Raw genomic sequence first — 18,969 nt, 5'->3', positions numbered from 1 at the left:
AATTGAAAATGTACCTGAAGTTCTTTTTGTAGGTGAGAAAAGTAGCCGGGATCCCAATGAGGAACGGAGTGGGTGCCAGTAGGAGTTGTTCGGCGCAGCTCATGCAGCTGGGCAGCAGCGGTATGGCGGGGAACATGTACTCGAGCGGGTACAGCATGGACACGAGCGCCATTACCGACATCGACAGGGCGTTGTAGTCACGCGACTGAACCACCACCTTGTTTTCTAACATGATCAGTGTTAGAACTTTCAAGCACGTGTCAACACCTAAAATATAATTTATTTACCGTTAGAGATATATACATAATACATACATACTATTAATTAAAATTTCATATTCATGGTACATAGTTGGGTACTTTGATGTCTACTTTATTTATAAAACAAAAATGTCAGGCAGATTGGTTAGTGAAATTTAAACTTGTCTCACTTTGAAGGAGTAGAATTGAATTGCCCTGCTTTATACACGACTGCCCATCTTTTTAGGGTTCATGTATGTATATAAGTTTCTTTATTCCTATATATATTCCTATATTCTTTATTCCTGGCTATAATTTTTCTGATAAGAATTCAATATTGCAAAGCAGTCGTGTTTTCTTTTTTAATTATTACTTGTGGCCTGATGTAATAAGTGTGTCATAAAAATGAGGCGCTCGCGGATTTATTTTTAAGGTCAGTTATACTTGTTGTATTACACAAACTTACCAAGTAACTCCAGAGGTAAATGTAAAGGGAAATCGACGAGTGTAAATCGGGTGTGATCTGGCAACGCAAATACTAGCGGCGCATGAGCAGTGGGCGATAGTACTTCCAGCTCCAGGCGCGTCTTGCCAGGCACGGGCACCGGCGCCGACAGCAGGCGGAGAATCCATGTCTCTATTTCTTTGACATCATGAACTACTATTGTTGGCGTGTTGTCGTACGCCTGACCCGTTAACACCGACCATACCGTATCTCTGGTGATATTAAGGAGTTTTTAATTATTCTTATCCTAATAGTATTATCAATGGGAAAGTTTGGATGTTTGTTACTCCTTCACGGCACAAAGACTAAAACCGATTGGACTGTTTGGAAAAAAAATAGCTTATATCCTGAATTGATACATTATTTATTATTACATACAAACACCCATATTGATACATTTCTACTCAAGATGGCTGTTCCCAAAGAGTATATAAACACTACGTGTTGTTCCTGTATATTATTATCCCTGGACTCTTTAGCTGCTTGGAAGAGATCGCGTGATATCGAATGAGTCAAATATCTATTAAACTACTCAATGAAAAAAATTAATAATCTTGATCATTACTTTAACCAATTTTTTAAAATTAACCTATACTGACAAACTGTAACTATAATAAGTAATTATTATTATAATCGAAAAAGCTAACGTAATATTATATTAATAACCGTAACATTCAGCGACCTTGATAATTTTACTCATTCTCTGAATGATGATATTATATCAATAATTCGTGGGCGTTATCCGGATGCGATAGCACCTCTAAAATATATTAATAATTATTTCTATTTTATTAACAGAATTGAGAAATTTGTCAACAAAATGGTAGAGGTATCTTCTGATCAAAATACTTTTTTTTCTTTAATCCAAGAATAAAGAATTTCCAAAAAATGTGCTAAAATTGAGTCCAAAGTTCGCGATTTTGATCAAAGTGGTACAGTTTACAGTTCTTTGCTTTTCTTGTAAACTGTTGCTTAGTGCATGCAATTGCACCGTTTCGTTGGCAAGCTCCTCAATTACTAATGCCTTTATGATAGGAAAGATATCTTTATACGTACCTAAATGATTGTCTGGACGCTCCGACACGTCTTGGACTGGAAGACTCATTGCAGGCGTCTATTAATTTTTTAAGGATAAAGAGGCACTCTCGGAATGTTGAGAAGAAAGGGTGGTGTGATAAAAGGCATATGGACGTTAAAGAATGATTCCGCACTCGCTGAAACAAAAAAAAATGTCATTCAGGAATATACCGGATAAGAAAGCTATCAAATCTACCAGTTAAATTTTCATTTGTCAGTCTGTGTATAGGATAGGTACAATTTGTGGTAGTCAGCTATAAGCACTTTATCACTACATACTAACATATTATACATGAAAACTGAGTTTGTGTTTGTTATGACTAATCTCAGAAACTACTGTACCGATTTTTATAAGGCTTTCACAATATCAAAGGATATTGGTAATAATTTATCATCATTTTGCGACATAAAACTACTGAAAATAAAGTGAATTAAGTCGAAAAAATCATATCTATTAAAAGTCATATAGATGATCAGTACTACCGGTGCAAAGCCGAGGCGGGTCGATAGATATTGCGTATGGATAAAAGTATCAAGTGGTTCAAGCTTGAAATTCAATTAGAACTTCAATGGTCTCTATAAAGTTATATTGATAAAGTTGGCTCCAGTAAATTAAATGTAGGCGCCAGTAAAGCATACTTAAGTTTACCGTTTTAGTTTTTTATATACTGAAACTAGAGCCCCAGAGCTGCATTTCATTTTTGATCGATATGTTAATACGGATAATACTTAATAATATGTAATACAGAACTACGTGACAAAGTTTATTTTTAGAGAAAAAGCAACTTTACTTAATTTCTACTGGATATATTTAAGAGTATTTCGTAGATTTTGCCCAAGAACTTTTTGATCTAGTTCCTCCCCACCTTTTTACTATCGTAACGCAATGCATCGTCAAGGTGTGGTACATGGTTTGCACCACACACGTACAAAGCGATTTTTCCCCCGTTTTTAATTCGAATCACTAGGATATGGAACGTCTTTCCAGTATCAGTTTTTCCCTTCACTTTTAACAGAGATGCCTTCAATTAAAGAGTGAATAAGCACCTTCTAGGCAAATCCGCTCCACCGTCTGCATCATCACTTGCTAGTAGGTCTGATTGCAGCCAAGCGTTAGTCTGTAAATTAAAAAATCAAAAATAAGTTACCTGTCGTTTTCTAGTGGCGCGCGGACTAGGCGAGTGCGAGCCGCCGCTCTCGGAGTCGGGCGGCGCGGGCGCAAGGCGCGGCGCCGCGCTGCAGTCCGAGTCGCTCGGCGCCACGTTGCTGCTCCTATAGTCACTGGAACATTCGCTACGCATTAGTCTATCACCACACAAGAGAGAATTCCAATTCCAAGTTGTGATTTATGCGTCAACTCCGAAGTTGAGCTCTAACTTAACCTAACCTATTCGCACTAAAGTATAGACACTGGTTCAGGACATCCTAAACTGTTTTGCCAGTGTGTGAAGAGCAGAAGCGTCCAGGGTTGTCACGGAACCTAAAGCGGTGAAAATGATAGAAATAGCGGTAGTAGTGAATGTTCACCTGGAGAAGGCGGAGTCGGAGCTCCTCTCCATGGACTTGCGCCACGACTCGCGCCGCAGCACGCCGCGCTCGCGCGGGCCGGGCGGCGGCGCGCGCTCCACCGCGCGGTAGAAGTTGATGCAGATTCCATAACGCGTTTTACCTGATGTTGTACAGGGCTTTAAGTGTGATGTTTACAGTTAACGTTAACTATGCATTAATCTACCTTATTATTTTATGATCAAGCTATCGCCAGCTCACTGAGCACGGGTCTCCTCTCAGAATGAGAAGGGTTTGGCCATAGACTACCTCGCTGGCCAAGTGTGGATTAGCAACTAACACGTACCACACTATGAGGACATTATGGAGAACTCTTAGGTGTCATAATTTGTAAATTAAAACCATTAACTTTAGTTTAGTTTGTAGGACATACATCGGCACTCTGAGCACTATTAACTAATGTTAATATGCTAATGCATATCGGTGAAGCGAACTTGAAATTTTTATCCATGCCAAAATCGCCCGGGCGCATAAAGAAGTTTCACTTCAAAAATACTCGGTTACTTTACAAAGTTATAGAACCTTGGTGATCAAAATTCACACGACGACGGCGACAAACAAATTAAACATATTTTAGGTTACATTTTTTTTTTCAAATATAAGTGAGACTGCAATCTCACTCGGTGGTATGTGATGATGCAGCTAAGATGGAAACGGGCTAACTTGGAAGGGGTATGGATGTTTTATTAAACTCACACCCCTTATCGGTTCCTACACGGCATTGTACCAGAACACTATATTGCTTAGCGGCAGGCTTTGCCGGTAGGGTGTGAACTGATAACTAGCCACGACCGAAGCTTCGAATTAGAAATCATAAATTCCCAAACTGCCCCTACCGGGAATCGATCCCGTGAACCTCCCATTTATTAGACCACTCTGTTCACCACAGCGCCTGGGAGTGTAGAGGCGTGCAGCCTCTTCTTAATGCTGGCAGCTGCGAAGAAAACTTTGCACTTTGCAGCTGCCACTTAGAACACCATTTGAATTCTGAACGATTCGAAAAATCCTGCTGGCCGGAGCTTGGTGCTTGACCGAGGTGTTTCGGTCTTGATATCTCTGGAGTGAACCTGGGTGAACTCCGGGGACGACACCCCCGGAGTTCACCCAGGCCAGCAGGATTTTTCGAATCGTTCCGAATCACTCCGAGTTCAAATGGTGTTTTAAGTGGCAGCTGCAAAGTGCAATGTTTTCTTCGCAGCTGCCAGCATTCAGAAGAGGCCGCAAGCCTCTACATCAGGACGATCGTTTTACAAAAAGAAAATAACCTGAATCCTTGTCGGTAAGCGTGAAAACAAATGAGGTGGTGTCCCTCGTGGTGATGTGCGCGAGCTGCCTGCGCGGTCCCACGGACACGCAGCCCTCGGGCTGGCAGAAGTACACCATATCCAGTGGCAGGGGGAAGTCATCGTGGTTCGTGAGAGGATAACGCCTTAGCAATTCAGGTGCCTAAATCAAACAATTTTCAGATAGAATGGTAAAAAAACCGTATATAAGTCATTGTTATTCTACATGACATTGGCGAAGTGGATTGTGCTGGTGTGGCACTACTGAAAACCATTAATCAAAATAAGAAGAAGAAGAAGACATGGTTACCTGCCTTTTATGATTTTAGGTCAACGGGAAGTAGGTACCTACCCTATAGGTTTTGATACCCTTGACGGTTCTTGACAGACACGATAGACAAACAGACAAAAGGATTTCTTTTTTCTCTGGAGATACGGATCCTTAAAAATTATGTTGTAAATTATATTATTCATTAACCACAAATACGCAGGCTGTGATATAAGAATGTTATTTTATTCCACTACAAGCGATCTCATTTCTGGCGGTAGGTAATTGAAGATTCAGTTTAAGATGGAAGTGGTCTAACTTGGCAGTTTTGAACCCCATACTTGGTTCATTTGAATAGAAAAAAATCGGATGACTTCACGTCTTCTAACCGGGATGAGGTAGTAGGTATGTGACGACGAATGAAGAGTCTTTGAGGATAACTGTTTCAGGGTTCTGTTACAAAATCAGGATCTTCTATAGTTTTGTCATCACTGTCTTTCCGTCCGTTAATACAAAAAAACACACAAAGTGAGTAGTGTCATATTTACCTGCACCGGCGCCAACCCTTTCCCCGAGGTGTAGGGCTTGGCCCCAACAATAGTTAGATAATCCACCAACCGTGGACATAAATGTTGTTTCTGAACGTCCATACTTTTGATATGCACAACGTTACGTCGCTTGAATTTCTATACATGAGTTTCCTTGTAACCATTATATTTTATACTAATATTGCTTGTCATAATTATCACTTTTCTTATATTCCTGAAACAAACTTACTCTGTAATAAAAATAACAAAATACCTATATATTATTACAAATATTATTTTATTATAAATACCTATATTATAAATGGGAAATATTTTGAAAGAAAGGGTTTGTAATCGATAAACTGTAAAATTACTGGACCGATTTTAATATTTTTTTAACAAAAGGAAGCTACTTTATCCAGAAGAACATAGGCATTATCATGTAGGCCATATATTATGTACCTAAGTTACTAAGTAGTTAGGTATGTCAAATTTCACCCGAGCAAAGTCGGATGGAACAGCTAGCCAATAAATAATATTGAATAAATAGTGTTCATCGGCTAACCTAGTTCCGACATGCATTAAGTAAACTAAATAGGTAGTAAGTATATCCACAATGTTCACCTGCCCTTGACCTATTTACTTGAATGACCCAATTTAATTGCAGCCTGTTTATGAAGCCGGGTTCCTCGCCACAAAGCATTATACACAGTTTATGGGCTGTATACACCGTTTATGGACTGTATAAACTATAAAACTCTTCATATCTAGATAGATAAAAACTTTTATTGATCCATAAAATGAGACTTTTATTGAGTTTAAAAATCTAAATAAAAATGTACGAACACTCATTTGTTAAACTTTCGTTACGTAACCATTGGTATGGACTACTTATTTTAGAAAAAATCTATAATTTCCCATTCAGCTTTGACGAGATTAGGTAATTGATGACAATGCAAACGTTATCCTAATGCATTTTTCCGTTCCTATAACGCAATTTAGGTACTACATACCTACCTACTTGTACACCTATCGAAGTTTGCATTAAAGAGAGATTTGTTACAGAATGACGATCATGTCTTTGACTATTATATATTGTCGACGTCAGTTTAGTTGTCTAATTGCGTCATTCGTGTGGGTAGTTGAGAGAACGAAGGCCTATGTATCTTATACTCGTATAGCTTGCAAAGCGACATTCGTTCAAGTATATTTATTTTTAAACCCCGACCCAAAAAGAGGGGTATTATAAGTTTAACGTGTGTATCTGTCTGTGGCGTAGCTCCTAAACTAATGAACCGATTTTAATTTAGTTTTTTTTTGAAAGGTGGCTTGCTTGATCGAGTGTTTTAGCTATAATCCAAGAAAATCGGTTCAGCCGTTTGAAAGTTATCAGCTCTTTTCTAGTTACTGTAACCTTCACTTGGGGGTGTTATTAATTTACAGTTGTATAGAAAGCGTAGGTGGAAGCAAAAAGTTTAGAACACTACTAAACAAGAGAAGGACAAAGGGACTCAATTACTACACCCTTAATACTTTCCGGTATTTCATTAAGTTTGCCTTAAACGAATATGTGGTTATAATACATTTTGGCAAGTGTTACAAAGTATTGGCATTTAGCCCTGTACAGAAGAGACTTTTGGAGAAGAGAGAGCTTTATCGCTTAATATTTCCACAAGATTTGAAATAATTAATGGTTTTCGAGTTTTTCCGTTTACTTGTGCCACAAGACTTTCTTTCGTACTTTTCAAAACAGTAGTTCGACAGGAAGTTATGACTTCTTGTATAAAATACGCTTTCTAAAGTAACTTTTTATTGATTTATAAAAGAAATGGAAATTTTTCAGAGAAACGTAATTAGAGACAATGATGGACTTTATATTTAATACGAATTTCAACTTGGTACCTTAAGCCGTTTTTCGGGCAAACAGACAGACAGCCAGACGGACAACAAAGTGATCCTGTAAAAGTTCCGTTTCTTATTACTGAAACCCTGAAACACATAAAATATAGGCTAATAGTATGCCAACACTACGCAAGGTTGTGACGTTCCTGCCGATGTACCTACAACTACAACCGTAACAACATGTAAATTTCGCTCTACTTGCAAATGACTGAGCAGTAAATACATAGTTCACCCTGGCAGTGAGCTGATAGTTTTTAATTCACTTGTAGGCACTCTACATCGTCATTTACAGTAATATTATAAATTAATAAAAAAACCGGCCAAGTGCGAGTCAGACTCGCGCACCGAGGGTTCCGAGGGTACTACAGAAGAATTAAAACGGTGAGAATCAAAGAAAACCATGTAGAGGTTTATTGTTAATTTAAAAAAAAACTGGCCAAATGCGAGTCAGACTCGCGCACCGAGGGTTCCGTACTCGGCTATTTTTTCCACATTATGCATGATAAATGAAAAAGTATTATGCATAAAAATAAATAAAACTGTGTTTTAGAATGAACTGGAAAAGCCCTTTCCTATGATACCCCACTTAGTATAGTTATCTTGAGTGGGCGGACGGACGGACGGACGGACAGACACACTTTTTTCCCTTTTGAGGTACGGAACCCTAAAAAAGTTGTTAGTAAGAGCGTTGGTTTTATTTTTCCTATAAAATATACATAAATCTCTATTAGTCATAATTATTTCAGATTTTTCAGTAAATGTTATTAGTAGATATTATGAAGCATGACATCATTTCCAACAGTTGAAAACACGACCATAATAGGAATAATGCTACTAAAATAAAATTCGCCTTTGAGATTGTGACACAAACTACGAGTATGTACTCTACCATACCGACTCAAAATAGCTATATTTAATTAATTAGTTAAGTACCCTAATTTTCTAAAGAAAAAATTATTGGGTACAGAGTGTATGACGTATCTCAAAATCAAACAAGACCGATACTTTCCCTTAGTTATAATATTAAAGCTAGAACTAATTGATACACATATTTGACCTTTCACACAACAGACATCCTACACAAAACTGAGAACTATGCCCTATTATATATTATAGGTATTGAAATATGTTCATGTCTAGTGAGAGTCTGGCATCTTGCCGAAATCGATAAAACGAGTTAACTTTAATGTAACATAAGTCATAAGTTCATAACAGTATCTATGGCATGTAGTACCTTCCTATCTTATAAGTAATTGTTATAATAATAAAAATAATACATTTAAAAACAATAAAGTTAAAAAATTAATTACAGAAGTTAGGTACTATTTAACGACGAAACTTTGTAAAAGTTCTCTTGGAAGTTGGACGTATGAAACGTGCCGTTGATTTACTCGATCAATTTTAAAATTTTCAAGGTCACATTGTGACATTCATTTCGCAAATTGTTTGAGTAGGTAAGTAAGTAAGTAAGTACCTATCTTGCATATGATTAAACCTGATTACATAGATAGATACTTAATTTTAATTGAACTGTTAAAATAAGGTTTATTTATTACATACTTACTAAATACTACCTACATAATTTTATATAATACACCTTACTTAGATACTATAAGTACTTATTTACGCATAAAATATAGATATTATGACGTATCCAATGTTGAGAAACTTTGATCCTTAAAATACTTACATTTACCTTACTACTTTAATGTTCTTTCTTACATCTGAAATTATTGTACCTATAAGTACACATTTTGGAGACAATACGTAGGATAGGATTTAAAATAAGTTACGTCACGTTATAGGTATAAGAAACGTGAGTGACGTACTTATATTAGGTACCATGGTATTAATGTATCAGTTTTATATCAAGAAAATAAATAGAGAAACAGAGAGCTTACCTTTAGTTTACGTCGTGGGTGACGGAGTCGCACTGTTTTCTACATTATTCTTCTGCCGCACGCAAACGTTCAATTTCGCGAATTAAATTATTATAAGTGGTAGATGCCGCGTAGCGTAGTGCACATCGCGGGAGCGCGCTACGGAGGTCGGAGGCGAGTAGCGGCGAGGTGCCATGCGCCAACCGCCCACGTTCGATAAAGCCGCCCGCCCGTCGGTCCCCGCCGCGCGCCTCTCGCGCCCTTCACGCTATCAGTAGGCTTAGTACAAGATTTTGCATCTCATCTACGTTGATAGAAATCGAAGTTGAAATACTTTAGCGTTAAAGTAAAATGGACCTTAACTACCTTGTTTTAATGCTCAATTTTGACCATTAATTTTGTTGTTTTGAAGTTATTATGAGTGATACCGAATGTTTTACTCTAAATCAAGGGCGCTTAGGTCTATTTTAGTTTAGTTACTTTGTTTCAATCCTCGAATTCTATCACCACAGTAGAGCATTTTTTTGTAATCTTTGCAAGTATGTACTCGTATATCACATAGGTATTCGCAAACTTTAGGTTGCTTAGTTATATCGTCAAGGGAAAATAAAAGAAGGATACGTCTCAATGAAAAAGGATATTGGGCGAAATAGTTTTCTGTAAATAAATATTATGATATGAATAAAGATGGGCATCATAGCTACTTAAAAAAAAATTGGTGAACTTATTACGCTTCTTCACATTGATTTTATACGTGATTTTTCTTGGAGAGTTACTTTTCCATTTTCGCATTTACAATAGTTGTATTTAAATAATTTAACTATGAATTATAGTCAAGGTCAATAGCGATGATATTAGTATATTATTTTCATAGGTGGTTTTCCACGGAAACCTAGTTTTTGCTCTTACTACCATACCCTATTATTACCAGAAGTGGGAAAATTCACATTCCGTGAGACGTACGAAACGGTTGTTTGATAAATTAATTTAACTAAGTATAGATGTTTTTACTACGATGCGAGTGTCCTCGCTTATGTGCTCTTTAGCTCGCGTCGATGATCGTGCACGCACGAAAAAACAAAGCGGGATTTAATGTAATAATTTTCGAACTGTGTGAGATTTTGATTCATGATTTAACACAGGCTACTTACAATATGTTAGCAAGTGTTATATATTAAAAAGCTTTTTACTTTGATTTTTCACATGTTAACTGTGAAATGGCCCATCTCTTCTAGTTAAGACGCTGAATTCGCTTCGCTTGACCTCAATCCCAAACACGCAACGTACCTACAATACTATACGAGGCCTTGGGCTCATCCCTTAGGAGTTAGTATTAGGAGCACTCATAAAACCAAACATACCTACAAAACAGCTAAGAACATGTTGATGGAAAAATAATAAAGTTATTTAATTTAATAAATAATTTATTATTAAAAGTATTTAATAAATTCGTAACAAGTGTTCCATATATTATGAAGTACAATATACAACAATATATTTATTTCCCAGAATCTTCTTTAAGAGATACGGTTCTGTTGAAGACCATCTGAAAAGAAATAAAAAGTTGTAGACAAGGCAAGTTCCTTAGGACCACAAAGAGCGAACATAAATAAAAAAAATCAGTTAAGTGCAAAACAAAAATCAACGAAATTATTTACTTACTATTTTTGTGCTAGTCTTATCTGAACTTTAAAAAAGAGTGTAAAATCGACACATCATCAACTCATTGCCAACTCACTACTGAGCACGGATCTCTTCTCAAAATGAGCAAAGGGCTTGGCCATAATCCATAATATCCATTGGATTGGTAGTAGATCTCACAATTCATACACCTTTGAGAACCTTATAGAGAAGTCACAGGCATGATGGTTTTCTTTCGATGTTTTCCTTGATTGTTAAAGCAGTAATTGCTTAACAGTAAATATCTCCGAAAAGTTAGAAGAACGTGCCCAGGATCGACTAGGCTATCAGCGCTTTTGACAATTGTGTGGTTAGTGCGATTGTGAACTAAGCCATCAATTTAATGGTGTTAATAATTAAAAACAAAATCACTAAGTACATAAAAAACCTGCCAAGTGCGAGTCAGACTCGCGCACCGAGGGTTCCGTACTCAGGTATTTTAAATTTTTCCAACATTTTGCACGATAAATCAAAAACTATTATGATAAAAATCTGTTTTATAATGTATAGCTAAAGCCTTTCATATGATACTTCACTTGGTATAGTTGTCTAACTGTGAAAATTGAAGGTACTAATTATTTATTTGTTCATGAACACTTTTTTTTGTGATGTAACTACAAATTCACGGTTATCGGATTTTCCTTTACTTGTGCTTATAAGACCTACCTACCTGCCAAATTTTATGATTCTAGGTCAACGGGAAGTAACCCATAGGTTTTCTTGACAAACACGAGAGACAGACAGACAGACAGACAACGAAGTGATCCTATAAGGGTTCCGTTATTCTTTTTAAGGTACGGAACCCTAAAAAACAACAATGAGACATACCTTAGCTGGGCTAGAATCTGGATCGACTGAGAAGTAACCGATCCTTTCGAACTGGAACTTGTCGAATACTTGAGCGCCTTTGATGGAGGCGTCAGCGTAAGCTGACACGATCTGCAGCGTATCTTCACGACAATCCGACAAAAAGCCGCCCGGCACCTCTGCTGGGTCTTCTGGGTTCTTGTGTTTAAAACTACGGAAATGAATCATGGCTTTACCCTGATTTTTAATTCCCTGAACTTCTGACGTTTCTTAATGTTACCAGAGATAAAACAGTTCTAGCAAAAAATAATTTAAAAACCGACTTCCAAAACCACTACTATGTAAGAGAAGAGTTGAGACTTGGAATTTAATAACAAAGTCTATGGTCGGCATTTACAATTTTTAAAAAGTCGCAGATTTATAAAAACTTAAATCCATGCGGGGGAAGCTAGCTGCGGGGTATCATCTTGTCATTCAACAAAGCTCAGAGGTCTGAATTTTTTATGAAATTCTTGAGGCAAACTTGAGGTTTTAGCCTTAAATGGAAAAAGAAAATCAACTTACAGAGGCTCATACAGACGAACCTGTACAGTGACAGGTTGTGACACCCAATGTATGAAAGCTTTCGGTTTCTCAGACGATTCCGTAGACTCCGCGGAACATTCCAGCTCACTCACCTTGCCTGTTTTATCGTTGATAACTTTCGTTACCTGCAAAAATGTCATGTACTAAAGTAGGAATACAAACAATTCGACATCCTACTAAACGAAATAAAACAGACATGAACTATTGAAACTATAAGACTTCCTTGTTTAGTCCCCTTAAAATGATCGAACATTATTGACGTAGGTATGCTGAACAAACAAATCACAGCAATAATATTTTCAAGTAAGTAGTAAGGTTATTGTTTCAGTATTCAAAATTATTATTTTTTATTTCATGTAAGACAAATAAAATATAATAAATTAGTCTGTGACTCTACTACTAGTTCGGAATGCAGATTCTAATCAGGAAGAGATTTAAGTGTTTATACCACAGATTTATCATAGCCATTATTATCAATCAAAGATCTATACGGACGGCTTGCATTTTGGACTGCAAACCAACTGCAAAGTTGCAGTTGGGAGGCATCGTAGTTGACACAACTGCAATTTCCGTCGAATATAATATTGGCAACTTTACAACAATAATAATAGGCTGGTAATTGGTATAGACTCTACGGCCCGATTTGACAACCGTTCGCGTGACAGTTTCGTTACTCACGGGTTTCCGCGGCTTCATCCTCAATCACATATTCTTCACTTGCACATAATGCGCACGTTACGTCGTGACAAGCCTGAGACTATTGGTAGATTTGATTTGAGTAAGAAGAAAATAGTTGTTCATATAGTCGAGTGTTTCTGCTCCTACCTTTAAAACATATCCAGCGTGTCGCAAACCGACCGACTGGGACGGTGTAAGACGTCGATATCCTTTCTCAGGTTGTTCTTTAAAATCGGTATCTTCAATGTAAAGTACTTTATCAAAAACCACGGTATGCGAACCTTTTTCTGGCTCATTAGGGAAGTCAGGCACTTGGACTGATATCGGTTTATCGCTTGGGAAATTCGTAACGGTTATTTTCAGGGGTTCCAGGACGACCATGACTCTGAAAAATTGCAAAGATAAAAAAAAAATTTTGAAATAAAAGACAATATAAAGAAATCACGTTTCTGGGTGCAAAAATTGAAAACTTCAAATACATAAGTAATTAAGGTAACGTATTTATTTTATGAATTCACGCGCCTTGCTGAGACTAGGTGGTAGTGGCGTTGGGGACGTGGGTACCAATTGCAGTTTCAACTTTCATGACGAGAAGTGTGAAGTGTATAGTTTACCTGGGCGCAGAGGTGTTGAGAACGTTGCGCACGGCTGCGTCCAGCATGGCCGGGTCGACGGCCCCCACGGCGCCGGTGACGCCGAGCGCCGCACAGAACGCATTAATGGCCGCCGCCGGCACGCCGCGCCGCCGCAGCGCCGTCAGCGTGAACAGACGAGGGTCATCCCAATCTAACCATCATTACTTGAATTTATTACTCGCCAGATAATTAACTCATGTCAACATGCCTCTCCACTACCATCAACATGCCCCTCCCCACATGTCAGCGCCCTAGGCCGTCACCTAATGGTCTTTTACAGGCGGAGTAGCCTATGCATATAATTCTAAAGTTGCGTCTCCTGTCTACACTCAGTCCGTTCCCGTCGCCAAGTCTGGATGGCCTTGACGCCGGGAACGGAACGAACGAAATTCAGCGTTTATAGTAGATTGATGACCTGCTATAAACGCTGTCTTCGAACACAGTTTTCTAAAATGGGTCGCGGTAAGCCACGACAATATCCTTACACAACTTCTCAGATGTACAAGACCATACATATACATCGATTAAATATATACATCGATTTATTTTAAATAATAATTAATCCATATTTTTGAGGTCCCATAAGAGCAGATGATTTGGATATATTTTTTATTTTATTGTAACAAAAGTAACACTTGTTCAATTAAGCAATTTAATTTCAGCGCTAATAATATTGCTTGTAAGTTTATCAGAAAGTAAAAGTACCAAACCAATAACATACCTTTAACTATACCCTCATCAATAAGTTTTCCAATCTTTCTCTTGGATACAACTGTATAATTAACATTCAATCTTCCATACTCCCATTGAACCGGACAGTAAATGTCTAATGCATTGCAAAGCCAGTAATATGATGATCTGAAAAATGTTACTAACGTAAATTCTCAAGTGCAAAATCTTATCAACCACCATAATATGATCTTGGAGAAGTTAATGACTTACCTTCTTGATTGGAACTCTTTGGTACAGAGAGAGTGTGTGATATGCTCGATACTGTCACACAGACAATGTGTGTAGTCATAAGTGGGGTAAATGCACCATTTGTTGCCAGTGCGGTGATGGGCCTTGAACTTTATCCTGTATGCCACTGGGTCCTGTTTACCCTCCTCTAAAGTAATTTTCATTCTAAGTGTGGCATCACCTTCATCAATTTTACCATTTTTCATATCCTAAAAATTAGCAAAATGTAATAATAGGTATGCAAAATAATAAGCATTACTAATTTTAATTTTTAATTTCGTTTTTCAATCATGTGAAAGTATATTGGTTTGTCCTTCAATTGCACCGCAACGAAGCAACTTTTCGCGATTCTTTGCATGGATTAAAGACATGAAAGTTCTGAAGGACATACATAGGCTACCTTTTATCCTGGAAAGTCAAAGAATTCCCACAAGATTTTTGAAAACATAAATCAACGAGGACGAAATCGCTATCAGCTAGTCTTAGAACATAAATCTCTTAAATAGAATAATCCGAATCCTACGATTATTAAAATTATTGTAACTATATTAATATTAATACCTCAAATAATTGAAGACTTTCCTCAACAGGCCTGTTTCTCCAAGGCGAAGGTGGAGGATTAAAACCCTTGATTTCTTCTGACTTCTGGTGACACACATATGCAAGGTCTTTATTGATCAACTTCACCGCCCACTCATATAGTTGATCAAAATAATCAGAAGAGTGTGTAACTTTATATGGCTTGTAACCTAAAACCATGACAGTTGTTTATTTCACAAAAATTACACATAAGAAATAGTACCTAATACCTATAGTCCTACCTATAGTAATACCTATAGTAAAATTAGACATTCAAGGTTACAATAATTCCCACATTTGCAAAAATATTATTCAAGGTAAAAGTTCACAAAAAGGGGATTTTTGCATTACAGCTAAACAGAAGTTTTATCATATAATATGTCAGACAAAAATTGTAGATCGTAATTGTAATTATCGATATACCTTACCTACTCCTATTTTTTGAGCTAAAACCGTGCTATAGGTAAACCAAAAATTAAAGAAGTATATATTTAAAATTGCAACAATACTTATAAAGATACATGAAAAAGATACAGAAAACATATCCAAAGTGTAACTAGCCTAAGAATGCAGTAAAGATTTCCATTTTTGCCTATTAAAGTTCGTTAAGTGTCGCTGTTTATTTAAGTTGTTCATTGCATTATAATAAAAACTAACCTAGCCACTCCACCATATCTTTGATGCCAACAAAAAACTTTTCTTCTTCTTTCTCAGGATTTGTATCATCATATCTCAGGAAACAAATACCATCATGAGCTGCAGCATACCCAAAATTAATATTAATAGCTTTCGCATGGCCTATATGAAGTATTCCATTTGGCTCTGGAGGAAATCTTGTCCTTACTTTGCCAGATGTAATCTTAAGATGCTCTTCTATCAATTTCTTAGTGTTTGGAGTTACAATGTAACCATCTGTCTTATAGTTTTCTCCAGGAGCATGAAAGGATAATTTTTTCATTAATTCTGGCATAGAAGTTGCACCTTCGACATCGCCAATGGCAGCAGATACTCGAGATTCTTTATAGCCTGTAACAAAAATGGTTTCAAACTATTTTTACCATTACATATATATTTATTATTTACATTAAATAACCATTTCAAGTTATCAAGTATGTAGGTTTTATTGTTAAAACTAAATGTTTGTCCCAACAGTACCTAGTAACTAGATGTTTGACCAGTAAGGGTGGTAACTAATTTAAAATCATTGTTGATCACAGACCATTTGTTTTGTAGAGTCCAAGACACTGTAATTCTAATTTCAAATTGTTCAGATCAGCTCCACTACCTATTAACACATTTGTAAAGTTTTGGCAAAATAGTGTAGCATGGAAAAAGTGTATTAATTTTATATATTTCTGATGATAATTTAAAATGTATAACAGAAATCAAACACAAGTTACAACTTTTCATGTAAAGCTAGTTTTGAGATAGACTAGGGCACAAAATATCTAGTCATTCAATCCCAATAATTGATATTTTCATATAATAATATTAAGCTGGTTGTATTGAAAGATTGGCAATAACAAGAAAGGTAAAAACTGGTCAAGTGCGAGTTCAACTGGCACGCAATGGTTCCATCCTTTCATACAAGAAATAACACTTATTTCATTTTTAATTTTTATGGTAGCCATTTTGCATGATGGCACTAGAAATACATATTCTGTAAAAATTTTAGCTATACCTAACTATTATGGTTAATAACAGCCAGCTGACATAAACGTGGGCAGACATAATGGACTGCAGAGGCTTTATAATAGGGCCTTGTTGGCACCTTACGGGTATGGAAGCCTAATGCAGTTAAGCACATTTTCTTGATGTTAATTTCCAATAAACATTATCAGTATTTATTATCTACAGACCTTGGCTTTCTTCTTTAACTTTTTTATTCTCATTCTCATTTTTTGCTTTCTTATCAGGCTTAGGTGCTGGTGCCAAATCTGCTTCCGTTTTTGGTCCTAATAAATCTAAAATCTGAAATGAAAACAAAGTCTGATAGTAATTTTATTTAGAGAAATTAAAATACTAACAAACTATAATCTGATTTCAGCCAAAACTACTTCTATAAGTAGAACAAGAATTATTAGAAATTGGGTTGCTAGTTTTAAAGATTATACCTAAACAAACTCACTAGCTTAGGCAGTCTTTATATTATGCAGAAGTAATTGTATAAATATTTGAACAATGGGATGAAATCTATATATATAGTATAATATAGGTTTGTTACAGAATAAATAGTGGTTCAACTTGGCATCCCGCGGGTTAAATTTGATATTGGGTGAAGTATAAGTATATACCCATAATATATTATAGCCTACTACTTTATCCAGAAGCTAGAATTCGGGATAAGGCAGCCTTCTAATGGTGAAAGATTGATTAAAATTGATTCAGTAGTTTCAGAGTTTATGGAATTCAAACAAACAAAACTTTCCTCTTTATAATATTAGGAAAGATTAGTAAATTATTTAGTACATATACAACCATACATACCTGGACAGCAACTTCATTTTGAATAGCTTTCCCATCAGCCCATTTTAGTTCAGCTCTAACTGCTTGCATAATTATACCTGCATTAAACCGATACCTTTTCTCTATCAGCTCCTGTTTATATTTTGCCATTTGCTTTTCAACTGCTTTCTCAACTTGTTCAGGAGAAACAGACACGCCTACTCCACAATAATTCTCAAATTCGCTAATGTTTATATTTTCTTCATTAATATGACTTAAAAGATATTCCAATGCAGCATCAACTCTTAGGGTAGAATCTATCTTTCCATTGGCAATATATTTACATACTAATGGCAGCCTAATTTCAATTTGAGGTTTTATTTTGGTAGCCAGATGGTAAAGCAGCAATCCGGCGCCGGTTGGTATATTGTCGATATCTACCTAAAATATAGGATAAAATATGCGTACTTTAGCAAACAAACATAAGTAAAAACACAAGTAACAATAGGTATAACATAGAATTTTCTATAAGATTATTATTAATACTTCTGCAAATATGAAATTTAAATCTAACCTCACTTATTGCAGCAAGAAGACATTTAGTCACTTTAGCGTTTTTTAAGGTTTCTTTTGCTTTTGTTTCACTTAAGCCTAAAAGCTTTAGCTTTTCTATAGTTTCTTCTGGAGTCATGATTAAGTTTTACACGATACACTTTAGTAAAACTCCTTCAGACACTTCAGAAACTTTGAGAATTGGAGATTTGTTTATTGACAGTTGACATTTGGTGATTTGTTTTTTTTTTTTAATTTATTTTACGGCCCTGGATAACAGACCTTTAAGGCCTTTTTGTGATTTGACGAGAATGATGACAAAGAGTAAAGTACGACAAGGATCTTTTTGCAAGTGGCCAAAATTGGAACACCGGCATTGACCGGCATCTTGTGAAGTGTCATGCTGTCCCCTTGTATGTGGTGTTGCTAAGTAAAAAATCTGAATTTCACTGTTTTTTTTAAATATCAGGCCATTCCATATATATAACTTCACGATATATCATAATTAATACAGCATAAATATGTCTGAATCTTATAGCTATATTTAGCACTAGTTAAGTATGGTATTTGAGCAGGTAAACATGTTAAGTTGCAAGTTTATAGCCCTTCAATGGTTTCTATAATTAGTTATTTCCATATGTGGAAACAGGGATGGCTTTCAGAATTTCTTATTCAGTTAAAATTAGATAAAATTTACTTGATTTTCATTATTGACAGTTCCAATATATTCTCTAAAATTGAGGAGATTTTATTTGCTGGCATCCTTTGTTCTACAACTACGCCTCCTGTCAATGTCATTCA

General features: G+C 36.3%; 2 protein-coding genes across 15 annotated transcripts in view; both read right to left on the bottom strand.

Annotated features, from left to right (window-relative positions):
- The window catches only part of LOC123866157 (MAP kinase-activating death domain protein), a 40,213-nt gene extending 30,564 nt beyond the window's left edge, over positions 1 to 9,649 (bottom strand). For 13 of the 14 annotated variants that reach the window (XM_045907524.1, XM_045907526.1, XM_045907525.1 and 10 more), the window contains exons 1-8: positions 9,269 to 9,649; positions 5,487 to 5,700; positions 4,653 to 4,833; positions 3,349 to 3,490; positions 2,970 to 3,102; positions 1,801 to 1,958; positions 706 to 956; positions 15 to 267 (exon numbers count right to left, since the gene is read on the bottom strand). In XM_045907524.1, coding sequence (XP_045763480.1) covers positions 15 to 267; positions 706 to 956; positions 1,801 to 1,958; positions 2,970 to 3,102; positions 3,349 to 3,490; positions 4,653 to 4,833; positions 5,487 to 5,588 — 1,220 coding nt within the window. In that variant the 5' untranslated portion in view covers positions 5,589 to 5,700; positions 9,269 to 9,649. The remainder of the gene's footprint in view (positions 1 to 14; positions 268 to 705; positions 957 to 1,800; positions 1,959 to 2,969; positions 3,103 to 3,348; positions 3,491 to 4,652; positions 4,834 to 5,486; positions 5,701 to 9,268) is intronic. The other variant, XM_045907527.1, reaches the window with a different exon arrangement.
- Positions 9,650 to 10,653: 1,004 nt separating this feature from the next.
- LOC123866162 (probable glutamine--tRNA ligase) lies at positions 10,654 to 18,395 on the bottom strand. Its single transcript, XM_045907546.1, has 12 exons — positions 18,191 to 18,395; positions 17,659 to 18,057; positions 17,031 to 17,142; positions 15,829 to 16,197; positions 15,154 to 15,341; positions 14,575 to 14,801; positions 14,354 to 14,490; positions 13,612 to 13,783; positions 13,145 to 13,382; positions 12,299 to 12,444; positions 11,756 to 11,945; positions 10,654 to 10,793 (listed from the first exon to the last, which is right to left on the bottom strand). Exons 1-12 carry the CDS (start codon positions 18,305 to 18,307, stop codon positions 10,746 to 10,748), a joined length of 2,343 nt encoding a protein of 780 aa, XP_045763502.1. The 5' UTR covers positions 18,308 to 18,395; the 3' UTR covers positions 10,654 to 10,745.
- Positions 18,396 to 18,969: the final 574 nt, after the last annotated feature.

Source organism: Maniola jurtina, chromosome 6 (assembly GCF_905333055.1).
Source record: "Maniola jurtina chromosome 6, ilManJurt1.1, whole genome shotgun sequence".
NCBI classification, from domain to species: Eukaryota; Metazoa; Arthropoda; class Insecta; order Lepidoptera; family Nymphalidae; genus Maniola; species Maniola jurtina.
This window is presented reverse-complemented; position numbering and strand designations above follow the sequence as displayed.

Coding starts and splice junctions, on each gene's coding strand:
- LOC123866162 (XM_045907546.1), bottom strand. CDS start 18,307: ATGACTCCAGAAGAAACTATAGAAAAGCTAAAGCTTTTAGGCTTAAGT. Junction 14,802..15,153: donor AAAGTCTTCAATTATTTGAG/GTATTAATATTA, acceptor GCTAATTTTTAG/GATATGAAAAATGGTAAAAT. Junction 12,445..13,144: donor ACGCTGGATATGTTTTAAAG/GTAGGAGCAGAA, acceptor ACATTTTTGCAG/GTAACGAAAGTTATCAACGA.